The following is a 13781-nucleotide window of genomic DNA, read 5'->3' as shown; positions in this document are numbered from 1 at the left end:
TGTGGCACCTTAGAGACTAACAAATTTATTTGAGCATAAGTTTTCGTGAGTTACAGCTCACTTCGTCGGCTCACTCTCTACTCTCACTCTCTACCTCTTTTGTACCACTGAGACCATGCTAGGGATACTGAGCTGATATAGCTGGCTTCTTTGTCACTCCCTCTTTGCAGCCCCCAGCATAGGAAGTATGTCAGGAATGGAGAGGGTTAGGCAGGAGCACTGGCTGGAACATGATTCCAACAGGTGCTCTTTAGAGCAGCCTCTAAGCTACTCTAATGTGTGCTCAGGATTAAGGCAGAGAATCAGGGAGGTATAACCAGCTTCCTGATGGCCACCCCTCTCACTCTAGTCTGCCCAGGAGAAGTTGGATGCAGCATGAGAATCTGGCCCAATATTTACAACCTTGAAAGATTGTTGCAATCCCGCACTCAAGTTACTGAAGTTAATGTCGGTTTTGCCTGAGTATGGAGTGACGATGCAGGTCTAATGTCTGTCCCTTATCCCCATGCAAGCTCATCACATGGTGGCCTATTCTTTATATCTGCCTTTCTTTCCAGTACTAAGTTTACCAAAAACACACAACTACAATCTTAAGCAACCCCAAGGTACAATCCTTCTAGGTGAGATAGATATAGAGGCGCTTAATCTAGATATGAATTTCAGAGCGGGGCAGTAGATGCCCTGATCATGCCTACATTTTCATCTCTTTTATTTCTTATGTGGCCTTCCCATTCCTGGGTTTGGACCCAAAGTGCACACAGGTTTATTGCAGTTAAAGATGTACTAGAGCAATAACTCAATGTGCTAGGGCAGGATATTGCACCCTCAATAGAGAAGAGGATGGAGTTCTAGAACCAGCTGAAGTTGATGAAATACAATGATGAGTGGAATATAAAATCAGAGTAGTGTGAATTAATCAAACCAACAAGGGCACCTTCCTGCCAGCTTACTGGTCTTGTAAGTGATGATATCTGGCTTTGTAAACTACTTTCCTGAAAAGGGAAATACTGTTAAAAGAAAAGTCACTGTTCTGCCTGATATTTTTATGATCTACTTTTATGAGTCTTTCACACAGCAACCAGGGAGAGAAAATCATTTACAGTAAAAAGGAAAAGGTGGTGTGAAACCACAGAAATCCGCAGGGTACCCAGATCGGTGTTACACCTGAAACTACTGTTTACTCTTTTTTTTTATCTGAATAATTCACTGTTTCAGGTGGACAGTGTACCTTTGAAAGCAGAAAAAATGAAGGGTAGGAGGACTATAAAATTATATGACAAAGGATGAACGTATGCTGAAAACAAATGATACACGTGCCATGGAGTGCTTGTGTAGTATCAAAGATTATACATTAAATATTAAACCAATTTCATCATTTCTTTTATAGTATGTCTCAGTGGAGTCAAGTCCAGCAGTTGGAAATAAAGTTTTTGGAGCAGGTAGACCAGTTCTATGATGATAACTTTCCCATGGAAGTCCGACATCTACTAGCACAGTGGATAGAAAGCCAAGATTGGTAGGATTAAATGTTCTTCTATCTACTAAGGTTTGATTTGTGGAAACTTTATGGTTTATTCAGGCAGATTTCTAGTATGTTTGCTTGTGAACTGTGAAGGAACATGCTTTGCAAGAAAAGTGTACCTTTAGTTATGTATTAAAGGCCATCTTATTCACATAGCATGTTGCCCTTTATTTATCTGAGAGAGTCAGAGTGAGTGAAACATTAAAAGTGCCAATGTTTTCACTACATTAATTTACTAATTACAAATTTCCATTGCATATATTTTACTTGTCGGGGCAGATTTATAATAAAAACACTAATTAGTGTTTAGGGATCTCTTTCTTGCTTTGATTTTTAATAAATCAAATACCACATTTTTATTTAAAAATAATTCTTTAAAGAAGTAAGCTGAATGAAATTTTCTTTATCACACATTTATTGAAACATGGCTTCATCTATCTTTAATGAAGAGAAACAATATTAAAGCTTAATATAATCAGATAATACACAGTCATTCAAGCTGTCCTATAACTTTTAAAGATCAAATTTCTCTCTTTCAACCTCAAATTTCAGGTGTGATTGAATAGATTTTTGTTTGGACTCATCTCTATACAAAATATTTTATTTGTTTTTAGAATATTAACATTACAGTTTTTTGCATGAAAAAATGTCAGTTAGTTTTAGGTTTGTTTTTTGTTTGTTTGTATTTTGTAGTGTGAAACGATTTCATCTACTCTTTTCTCCAGACTGCATGCAAGAAGCAAACTACCTTTTAAAAAAGTCTTTACTTGTTTCCTTTAATTCTGAATTTTTCACCAAGATGCAGATTATAACGTACTTAGCAAACAAGTTGACATATATCATGACATTTTTGTTCATTCACATGCATATTTCATGTTAAGAATTTTGTGTTGCATAGGGAGGTCGCTTCCAACAATGAACCAATGGCAACAATCCTCTTACAGAACTTGTTAATACAATTGGATGAACAGTTAGACCGTGTTTCTCAAGAAAAGAACCTCCTGTTGATACACAACCTGAAAAGAATCAGGAAACTTCTTCAGGTAAGATTATTACCTCAGATTGCCCTTAAATAAATGTGTACCTTCTTCCTGGTTTCTAAGGCAAAATCCAACTACCACTGAAGTCAGTCAGTTCTGTTTATGTTCTTAAACTGTGCTCATCACTGTAGTGTCTAAGCAACTATGGGAAGATCAGACCCTACTATCTCCAGGCAAAATTAAGTTGACATTTATGGTCAAATTCTGTTCTCAGTTACACTTATGGAATAACACATATGATTTCAGTGGAGATTGCACAAGTGTAACAGCAGAAACTGGAACCAAGGGGCTTGATATGCAGACAGATCTCAGTTTTTGCAAGTGAAGTTTTGCAGCCTTGTCTAATTATAGGTGTGATGTTAGTAAAATGGCTAATTACCTGATCTGTAGGCACAAAAGTAGATATTTAACTACGAATAGTTGTGTACACATACTCCTGGGGGAATTCTGCGCCAAAAAATTGAAAATTCTGCACATAATATTTTAAAATTCTGCAAATGTTATTTGTCTAAATAACACTACATAATCATGCCAGTTTCAATTATTTTGGTAATTGATTTCAAAATACCTGTCAGCAAGTATGTCTATAGCAATACAGACACACACAAAAATTCCCCTAGAGTAGAGAATTAAAGAAACCCATATGACAACCCAGTTTCTGTTTCTCTGCCCCCCCCCCACAGCCCAGATACCCTCCCCCGCAGCCCAGAGCCCAGCCGTGGTCCCCCCAGCCCAGACATCTTCCCCTCCCAGAGCCCATCTGTTGCCCCCCCCCAGGCCAGATACCCATCCCCCTCTCTCCCAGAGCCCAGATGTTCCCCCCGCCCAGCCCAGACACCCTCCCCATCCCTTCCAGAGCCCAATCATGGCCTCCCCAGCCAGATACCTGTCCCCCTCGCCCACAGAGCCCAGCCATGGCCTCCCCAGCCCAGACACCCGCCCTCTAATGCCCAAGGTTCCAGAAGGAGAAACAGCCTGGTGCTGGGTCCCAGCCAGGCTTGTGTGGAGTTTCCTGCATGCCACCGTCTCGTTCCTTCAGGGCGTGCAGGAAACTGCAGCTGCTGGGAACCCTCTACTCTCCTCCCCAGCCCTAACCCGCAGTGTCTTCTATGTACGAGTTGGGCTTGGCCAGGTCCAGCAGCCCCTAGTGGCGGCCAACAGCACTGCAGCCCATTTCTCTCGGGGAAAGGAAATTATGTGAAAAAACCATTAATTCCTGAAAAATTCTGCATTGCGCAGTGGCACAGAATTCCCCCAGGAGTAGTATACAATTCATTGCAGACACAAAAATGCAGGCACAATTATTTACAGGTGAAAATCTGCAGCCAGCACTGGATATGAGGCTCTATAGCTGTGGTTTTAAACCTTTTTTCATTTGCAGACCCCTAAAAAAATTCAAAGGGAGGTGCGGACCCCTTTGGTTGTCTTTGACATAATCTGCAGACCACAGGTTGAAAGCCACAGCTCTATAGCATATAGACCTTCAGTTTGATGCAGATTGAAGGTTGTCTTTTGACGAGCTTAAAGGTTTTTCCATCAAGCTTTTGCACATAGCGATATTTTCTTTTATTGGTTGACATTAGTAAAAACACAGTCTAATAAATGTTTGTTTATGGTAAGAATTCTGGGAAAACGATAGCATTTAGTTAATGATTTACTTCCTGTTATAATTGTGCCTTCTGCACAAAGCAGATACATATCTCCGTTTTATGAAAGGTTTCTTTCCCTTCTTTGATGGTGGCATGTTTCCTACTTGGACTGCAATGACTGTTATAGTTCTTGCAAAGGGTTATCTTTATTATATGTACTGTAATGGAAAATCTTAACATGACACTGCCAATCATTTTGTTCCCTTTATTCATTATTGGTGATGGCCTCAGAAACTTGACAATATTTCCATTCCTACCAGTTTTTCCTCTTGCATTATTCAAACACTATTTTTCTTATGTGATTTTGATGCAACTTGAAATTAAGGTCACTTTTCATTTCCTTCCTTGTTTGTATATCAACATCATCCATAATTTCAAAACAGTTAAAACAACAAGTTTATTAACTGCTTCTGCAGGACAAGCAGAGAGGCCCAGCGTATTGTTTTTGTCTTGGTCCTAGGACACACAGCCATAGTGTGGTGGAAGTACTGCTGCATCACCCTACCAGAGGCATTCTCTCTGCAGGATCATACGTACAGAAAGAATGCCTCCAATGGCACTGAGATGAACAGTCCTGACCATCTTTTGAAGGCTGAACAGATACGCATTTTACACAGTCACCCGCACCAGATGCTTGAGTATAGGGATTTGTCTGTATTTTTATTCAGACTTTGTTTTGTTGTTTGGTTTCACTCTTTAAATGTTCCCCTCTTCCCTTTGCTACATATTTGACAAAAAGAGTATTATCAAATGCTAGAAACACAACCAGCTCTAAACAAACGTGCACTCTAGATAACCTATAGAACATAGGACAGATTGGGACGAGCACTCAGGTCTTCAGTGTACTTTTGTGAGCCATCTTTTGTGCCACCTGGATTCTGATCTGGCCAGGGTCTGAAGTGGTAACCAGAATATATTAGAACAATCCCAGGAGTCTTGTGTTCCTCTTCTGGGTTGTATTCTCCCCCAGCCTCTTGTGGCTTCACTGCAGCCTCTGCATGCTACTAGAACCTCATATAGGGGCCAGAGCAGGAGGTAGGGCCCAGAGTCTGCCTTTTCCTGCCCCACAGCCATAAGCAGATAAAGACTGCATAGAGGCTTGGCAACCACTGCTCAGCCCACTCAATGGCTGGCTTTCTCAAAAGAAATGCAACACAAGTGGGGGCATATACTGAATAGTTCTCTGTATCCCTGTGCAGGATTGGGTATTAAGATCCCAGTCCTGCAAGCTGCTCCAGGCAGAAAGGTCCTTGTATGGAGCTCCATTGACTTCAGGAGCTTGGGGTCTAAAGGTTTACAGATTTTCTCAACAAGTCACTGTTCTGCCTATTAAAAGTGATATCAGTCCTGACCTTTGTGGTAAAATATTTCCATCTGAGAAAAAGAGCAATAGTTCTCTCTATTAGTAGCAATGCTGGCCTTTCTCAGTTGTATCACGACAGCAAAGAACTGACTTTTTTAGATAACAAGTGATTGGTATGTTTTCAGAATAGAAATGTCAACCATCAGACATCTAATAGCACTTTCACTATTAGATCTTTTTCCTGATTTTTCTTTTCCGACCTTTAATAGTAAAACCCGCAGTCTAGCCTGATTTCCACAATAACTGCTACTGGCAGGGGCAGAGCGGATTTTTTGAATGTTCCGTACTGTAGATAAAGCAAATAGCTTGTGGCGCTTTTAAAAAAAATAAATAAGCTGTAACAAACACATATTTCATTTAAAGTACTACATGTCTGGCCTTGAAATTTGTATAATTTCTGCTTACATCTTTAACCTAAATAAGTGCTACAGGGCAGAATTCCAAAGGTCCAGATTTATTGATACAGACCCTGGATCTTCAGTTATAAAAACTAATCCCACTCAGTTTAGTTCTTTTGGGCAGGTAGGAAAACCACAACCAGCACCCTCGTTGTTCTCATTTATTATTTGTCAAGCACTGAAAATGTACTGAAAGCTGTACAGGACACACAATACAAGATAATCCCTACTCCAAAGATACTAAAGTATGCAAATCGCATGTGGGAGAGCAAATTTGGCATCTTTTCTCAAACCTATTTGTGCTCTAGGCTGGGCCTAGATCCTTGGTTGTGCCAGAGTTCTGCTTAGCACGCCTGAAGAAGGGTAGCAGGGCACTTCCCTGATCCCTGGCACAAGTAAGAACATACACAGCACCCCTCTAACTTGTACCAACTTGCAACAGCCCCCTACAGCTGTTATTCCAGCAATCCCTTCTGGTGTTGCAGCACACGCTGGCTGTGCCACCTCCTGTCCCAACACACCACCAGTGCCAGGGGAAAACAGGTGATTGGGAGGATGGGTTATAGAAGTAAGGAGAGTTTCTATTGACTTAAATGGGAGATGGGTTGGACTTTTAATGCGAGAGGAAAAATATATTTGTAATTAGTCTTCTACTTTTTGGTGTCTGTGTGAACAGTGTTAGTCTATTTATCTCTGAAGCTTATAGCCCACCTGACTTACTCTTGGCTCTCTAGTGCAACATTTCTTTGAATTTCTCAGTTCACTCCTCTTCCTTCCCCTCTACACCACACACACACACACACACACGAGAAGCTACCCAACCTCAACCCATGATCTGAAAGTGTAGCTTATATATTATTTTAAGCACAGTTCTGTTATAACTTTAAAGAACACTTTGTCAAGCTTGACAGATCTGGAAGCTATAATTTGTCTTCAAGTACAAAGGCTGAAGCAGTCTGCCTGTAGTATTCACCACTATGTTCCTGAGTAGAGTTAATTGGAAAAAGGACTAGTGGCACCGAAGTTGCAATGAAAAACAAAAAATGTTATGGGATTTTTTTCCTCCCTGTTCTCCTACTAGATCTACTCCTGAGTGACCTCTACAGCAGACTTTGCTCACTGGTTAATGTAGTGGGTGTCCAGCATGCATCTCACTTGTATACCAACACATTCATCTGCTCTGTTTTTTGGAATGGGCAATATGCTATTGAAATTTACAAAACTCCTTCTCGGATTATTCAGCAAATAGGAGTCTTACACATACATTTCAATATGCACTAGTGCCTTCTATCAACAAATGAAACATACATACCCATGAGCCAAGACACAGCTGTGAAAGGCATCCCCAACCCCCAGGACCATACAGGAGAACCTGTTCAGAGAGACTCAGAGGGAAGAGAGCAGAGCAATCCACTGCATTTACCAATCTGGCATTGAAGAGCCCTATCTACTAGAGCTGCTATTTTCCAATGACGCTTAAAACACATTTTGATATATCTTTAATTATCACAAGTTTTATAATGTCATTCGGATGAACCAACCTTTACAAAGGGACACAACACACACATTGTCAGTGCCTTGCACAACTATTTTCTAGGTGGCAATGGAATATTGGGAGTCGGGATTGTTTGGTTGCTGTAATGATCTTGTGGTTCATTAAATAACAAACCAGTGAATGAGACAGGAATAAAACTTGAATAAAACAAACTGGAAAGCGTCTCTGGTGAACAGCTGCACGCAGCCATACAGAGTTCCCAACCCCCACTGTCAGGGCACATCTCTAAATTCCTTTGACATAATACTGTCCCTAATGAGGGAGCATCTCTAAATTATAATCTTTTACAAACCTATCTCTACAGTTATGTTCCTGGCTCTGGAGGGCAGGTGTGTCTAATGGTTACAGATATCTCAGCCAAACACATAGATCTGGCACATTCAGTGGCTATCAATGCGACTGCATCTCCCATACTCGACACAGGTTTCTATTCACAGTTCTTCCTGCAGTGTCTTTGTGCAGCCTCTCAGTTGTCCAATCATTAATAGGGGGGAGATGCCTGCCTCCTAAGTTAGAGGTATGAGACCTTGCTCAGTAATAAAAGTTGTGAAGTGCACTGAATTATTAAAACCAGTTAGTAGAAGAGCTGACACTAGACCTCATGGTCTTCTTCGAGCCCAGCCCTCCTTCCCTGGCCAAAGCAATGCTGCTGCTGCATCCAATCTGGACCTCAGGTTTTGAGTATGCTCAGTGCAGATGGCAGGAAAGTGGAGTGGGGGAACATGCTCAATTTAGCTGGACGGTGAGTGGGGCTGGAGGAGGCACAGTGCAGATGGAACATTCAGAGATTGCAAACCTTTAACAAGCGCTGCTGAGAAAGCTTAAATAATTATTTTCAGATCTGATGGATTTTCACGGAAACAGCAAAAGACATCTGTGTACCTTTAGGACAGTTCGCACCCCACCACCTTCAATCAAATTTCAAGTTCCTGCTCTAAACCATGAAGATATTAGACTTCAAAGAAACAGCTGAAAAAGCATTTCATTTATTATTTATTTCAAGTTAAATACTAAAAACAATTCCTATGCAAGGCTCTAGGCACCCTAATCTTGTAACATTAGCAAAGCTACCAATTTTTAATTAACTTCATTCTCAGAAATAGCCAATTTAGCAGAAAGTATTAAAATTAAAAAAAAAAAAAAAAAAGCAGCTTGAGGCAGAGAGCAAGTACGGGAAACTTATGTCTGAATGGTTAAAATCTGGCCAAGTTACAAGCCACTGAAAACTGTGTGATAATGGAAAGTGCTGGTCAAACTTAAAGTTGCTGCCAGCTCCTTCATAATACATGTGTCTATTGTTTACTCCTCTATACACTCCTTGGCTGAAATACCATTTCTAGGTATTAATCTGATATAAATCAGTCTATAAATTGCTTGAGGATTTCTCTACATGACTGGCACGATGTACGTCAAAGTTTTAGCTAAAACACTGGACATTGTTTATTTTGGTTTTGTTTTTTATTTCTGTATTCAGTAAATTAGATTCAAGAAAGTGAAAGCTATAGAGATGAGGTTAACCTGTCATTGCTATGATCTTGGGTGGACGCTATTACAGCAGGTTTACTTATGAAAGGTCTTATTTTCCTTATATCCGTCCATAGAACTGCTATTCACATGAATAGGAGTACTGTGAACAGATGAAGGGGAGGAAGGGGAAAAAAAAAAAGTATGCAGCTACAGTACTTGCTCATGCTTAAAGAAATCAGGTGGAGGGAAGCAAACCAGATTAGTCACAAATACAATTTTTGTTGTTGCTAAGACAACAGTGTGATGGTGAGGTGTTGAGCCTAGACGTAAGTAACCAGATAAAATGAGAAGACTGTAGGTAGGAGAAAAGTCTGCTATCATTTCTAAGAATTAGTTCCAAGATGAAACACAGCAGACATAACCTTAGACTGTGACCAATTATATTTTGTTTTTAAACATATTTTGAAATGGCTTAGATAGGATTTTTATAAATGAGAATCAAAGGCAAAATGAGTCACATTCCTTTTATCCTTCAACTTTAAACTCGCAACATATTTTCAAATATATTATTTCCCCTCCCCATAATGTGTGGGTGAATTTGGTGCACAAGAAAATGAACAGAGACTGACACATTATATGGTGGGTTTACGATATAAACAAATGAAGAATAGGCAGAAAGGACCAGAATCATTCCTACTTGTAACTGAAGCCAAACTTTACCCTCTGATATTGAGATACCTGCTCCTTAATTAGAACAGTTTGCTTTTGGTATTTAAAAACACGGGGTCACATTAGGTCATTGATTCTTAAGCAAATCTTACCATTGAAATCACTGGAGGAACTCTGCTTAAGTCAGTGGCACAGTGTAACCCACAAAAAAAAAGATATTTAGTGGGGAAGTGAAGGACGTGCAGTTATAACATAACATCTCAAGAAGTTGAAGACAAATGGGAAGGAGAGCTCCTCCACCTATTTAGCATTCAAGCTTTGGGTTATTGTGTAGCAGTTCATACTATTGGACAAAATCTGGATTTCCCACCTAATGCAAAACTCTGATTGAATGTAAAGGAAGTATATGCACTAGCCAACTGGGGCAGGGTTAGGGGGGCGGGGAGAGTAGGGAATGGGAGCTTTTCCTGAGTAAGGATCTAAGTGTGCAGGGCTGGCCCTAACCCAAATGGCGACCCAGGTGAGGTGCATCTTTGACACCCACCCATTTGTTAACCTTTCAAATATTTTATTTTTTATTGCAATTGTAGCCCATTTCTTGACTTTGATCCACGATTTGCATGCATGATTTATCCCTGTCATAAGACAATAAATTTGCATGCTATGATCTGTAACTCTGTATTTATTCATGCCATATGTAAACAAATAAACATATCCTTTTCTCTGCGCTTATAGAAACTTTAATTTGAAGAATAATTGAAATGTACTAACATCAAGCAATTGAACTGTGCACCAACATTGCGTGGACCAGTATTAAACAGTGTTGCAGTAGGTGATAGTCTTAGAATGTCAACCCTAGTCCTTTAGTTCAGGAGGTTGTTTTTCCTCGCCTTTGCCCTCGTGAACTGAAGCATAGCATCAGAGAGATCAAAAGACTGGTCAATGGCATTTTCAAGTGCCATCATCAAAGATATGTTTTAATGATCCTGAGCTTTAAAAAAAAAAACTGTGCTCACCACTCTTGACTGTGACCAGTAGCATGAGTAGAATCCTCAAAGCTATCCACACATTAAGAAAAATGCCTGTCTGCTGTGCATCATGAATGAACTGGAAAACTTGGAGTGGAGAGTATGCTTCCCATGTTGCAAAATGTGATGGATGTTGTCCAGTTTGGCAGAGGTCTTTATCATTGATGTCTGAACATTCTCCAGGTGTCAGCATCCGGTAAAGGTCCGTACAATTGTTCAAGAGTGTTTTCCTGTCCACTGGCAGCTTACTAAGGTCATGCAAAAAGCCCAGGTCTTTTTGTGGTGCTTCATTTGTCTAAACCCTTCTATGATGGACATTCGAGCCGTATCAACGAATGAACAAAACAATTCCCTTTTGAATTTTTCTTCCGAGCTTCCCATCACCTCATCTCTGACCTCATAACTAAACTGTCTCTTCTTGCAATGAATATGAGTTTCCTTGAAGACAGGCTTAACACTGGAGCTTTTTGCTATTTCTTTGGCAGCAGTGAGGCATATTCAAATCTGTTGTCTCTGTAGGCCACAACAAAATCAAGGCAGCTTTTCATCAAAGTAGTCGCAGTCGCGATGTCCATCGACTGAGTTTGTTGTAATGCCTTGCTTACAGCGTTTACTTGGAACAGGATATTGTGCCAAACCACAATTGATACCAGAAGTCAGTGATCTGGTTTGCCAGGCTTTGTCCTCATTTCTGATTCCAGCCACAGCTTTACTCAACTGCGCCAGTTCCATCAGGGCATCATAAACCTCAGTCACTTGGTACCTCACTGGCCTTATGCTGTCAGTGCAGCTCTCCCAGTAAGTGTCACTTAGAGGCTTCATGGTCAGATTTGTAACATTGTCCATGAGGATCTTACACCTGATAGTTAATGCTGAAAACAGGGTGTATATCCTTTGCAGTACTCCAAAGAAAGATACGGAATCTAAAGATGATGATGCTGCATTTGACACAACCAGTTTGAGGGAATGGCAGCCACAAGGCACAAAGAAAGCTCTTGGATTCAGCACAAGGATCCTTGCCTGGACGCCACTGTTTCTTCCCTTCATATTTGCACCATTGTTGTAGCCTTGGCCACAGCAATCCTGAAGCTTTATTTTATTCTCATTCAAAACATTCATAAGCAGTTTTGTCAGGCCTTTTCCAGTAGAGTCATCCACAGAGCGGAAACAGATAAAGTGTTCCTTTACTTGGATATAGCCATCCTTGTCATCAGCGTATCTTACTGTAAATGACAACTTTTCACTGTGATTAATATTAGGACTGCAGTCCATTATTACGGCGTAATAATCAATATGTATCAAGCACCTTCCTTGCCATAAAGTCAATCAATTTGTTTCCAACTGTTTTGCTGCAGTAATGATCCATAGCTTCTTTATGAACTACTTGACTCACACATAACATGGTCGTATTTCCCAAGGAGCTCTACCAAATCGAGAAAATTACTGTTATGTTAAATGAACAACTTATCTGATGATCCCTGGAAGGCCAAATTATTCTTTGCAAGGAAGAAGGTAATTGAGATCAGGTGCTTGAGCACGTTCCTCCAGTGCTGGGTGACTTTTCATGTTACTTCAGAGCATCAGCGAAGTTATGCCAATAATTGTACCTGGAAAATGCAAGCAATGATTTGGCATTCTTGTCAAATATTTTGCAACAAAACCAGGGCACTTTGTCAGTTGATTTTGAGAAAACTAGCCAATGCCCAATTCAGTTTCTCACCATTCTCGAGCCCTTTTTCGGAGTGTGACTTTGAGCAGTGTTGCTTCTGCTCATTTACTGGAAACGTCACATCCTTGATTTTGCTTGGCCCGTTCAAAATTGTACGATCAATATCAGCAGAGTTTAGGATCGCCAGCCATAAAGCAGGATCTGGTATATCGATATGTGGTGTCAATTTTTCTCACTGCCATTTCTGTCATCACATAAGGCTGATTCTTCTTTATAGTTTCTCTCTTTTTCATGTAAACCAGATTTTTCTTTGTCATTACTCTCCTTTTCATGTGAGCCACATTCTTTTTTATCACCAGTCGCCTTTACGCTGCCAGGAAAACTGGATGATTCTCCATCACTTGCCTCACATTTCCATTCCTTACCATCAGGTAAATCTGCTAATTCCATAGTAATAGGACTTCTATCATTTACGCTTTGCTCAATTTCTTCTGCACTGGGACAATCGTTACTGCCTAAAGCCCGATCTATGTTGTTCTGATTCAGATATTTTCCCATCAAATTTGCCCCTTTCTGCAAACTAGATTGCAAATGAGCTTTCCGCTTCCTATATTGAGCTCCTGAAGGCTTCTTCAGGGGCATCTTTTATTTTCTATGGGGGAAAACAGACAGTATTAGGGATAGCAAAAGTCTATGTTCCACAGTCTTAGAAAGTCATCAAACATTACGTGTGAAGTATGAAGTAACAGTATTTCTTTTATATTGTTGCGTAGATAGGGGTTCAATAGATATCTCTGGCATCTCATTAAGTATGTCCTTTATTAGTCACTACTTACACTCTTCAAGTCTTAAAACACAAATACACTTTTATTATTACATAATAAAACAAGATTCACAATATCACAACTGGTCTTTCACTTTGTTCTTATATCTGACTGACTGGTGACTCCCCACTTCTTATATACCAGCAAAGGCATGGCTGACCATATTCTAGGAGATTCAAGGAAAATGTAGTTCTCAGAAAGTCTGGAAGGTTCCACGAGATTCTACAAAGGTCCAGAACATTCTAGGAGGTTAGTGAAAAATGAATTCACATACAGAATACCTGAAACATTTTAATTCAAACATTCTATTTTCCCTTTTGTCGCTAACAACAAAAACAGCACCCCGAGCCTGGCGCCCTCCTCCCCTATCCCAGCCAGGCATTCCAGGTGATCGCCTGCCCCTAAATCCGGCCCTGTTAGTATCTGGCCCATTTACTTCACTGGCTGCCTGAGTAAAACTGAGTAATTTCAAGATTTATCCTATCATTATACAGCAATCACATATATCAAAATGGACTTTCGGAGGCACTGCTTGTCATGTTGTAGATTCAGCGTTAGGAGACTGACTTGAGCAAAGTCAGAGAAGTGTTATTCTCT

At 40.3% G+C, this 13781-nt stretch overlaps 1 protein-coding gene across 9 annotated transcripts in view; it reads left to right on the top strand.

Moving 5' to 3' along the window:
- The window catches only part of STAT4 (signal transducer and activator of transcription 4), a 63982-nt gene that overhangs the window by 5413 nt on the left and 44788 nt on the right, over positions 1 to 13781 (top strand). For 8 of the 9 annotated variants that reach the window (XR_006284732.1, XR_005227332.2, XM_037912536.2 and 5 more), the window contains exons 2-3: positions 1388 to 1516; positions 2421 to 2565. Coding sequence is in view for 6 of the 9 variants with exons in the window: in XM_037912536.2 (XP_037768464.1) it covers positions 1389 to 1516; positions 2421 to 2565 (273 nt within the window). In the remaining 3 variants the exon portion in view is untranslated. Of the gene's footprint in view, positions 1 to 1387; positions 1517 to 2420; positions 2566 to 13781 lie in introns of those variants that run through there. The other variant, XM_043524877.1, reaches the window with a different exon arrangement.

Source organism: Chelonia mydas, chromosome 11 (assembly GCF_015237465.2).
Source record: "Chelonia mydas isolate rCheMyd1 chromosome 11, rCheMyd1.pri.v2, whole genome shotgun sequence".
Lineage (NCBI taxonomy): Eukaryota > Metazoa > Chordata > Testudines > Cheloniidae > Chelonia > Chelonia mydas.
The sequence above is the reverse complement of the archived record's forward strand: the minus strand, read 5'-3'. Positions and strand labels throughout refer to the sequence as shown.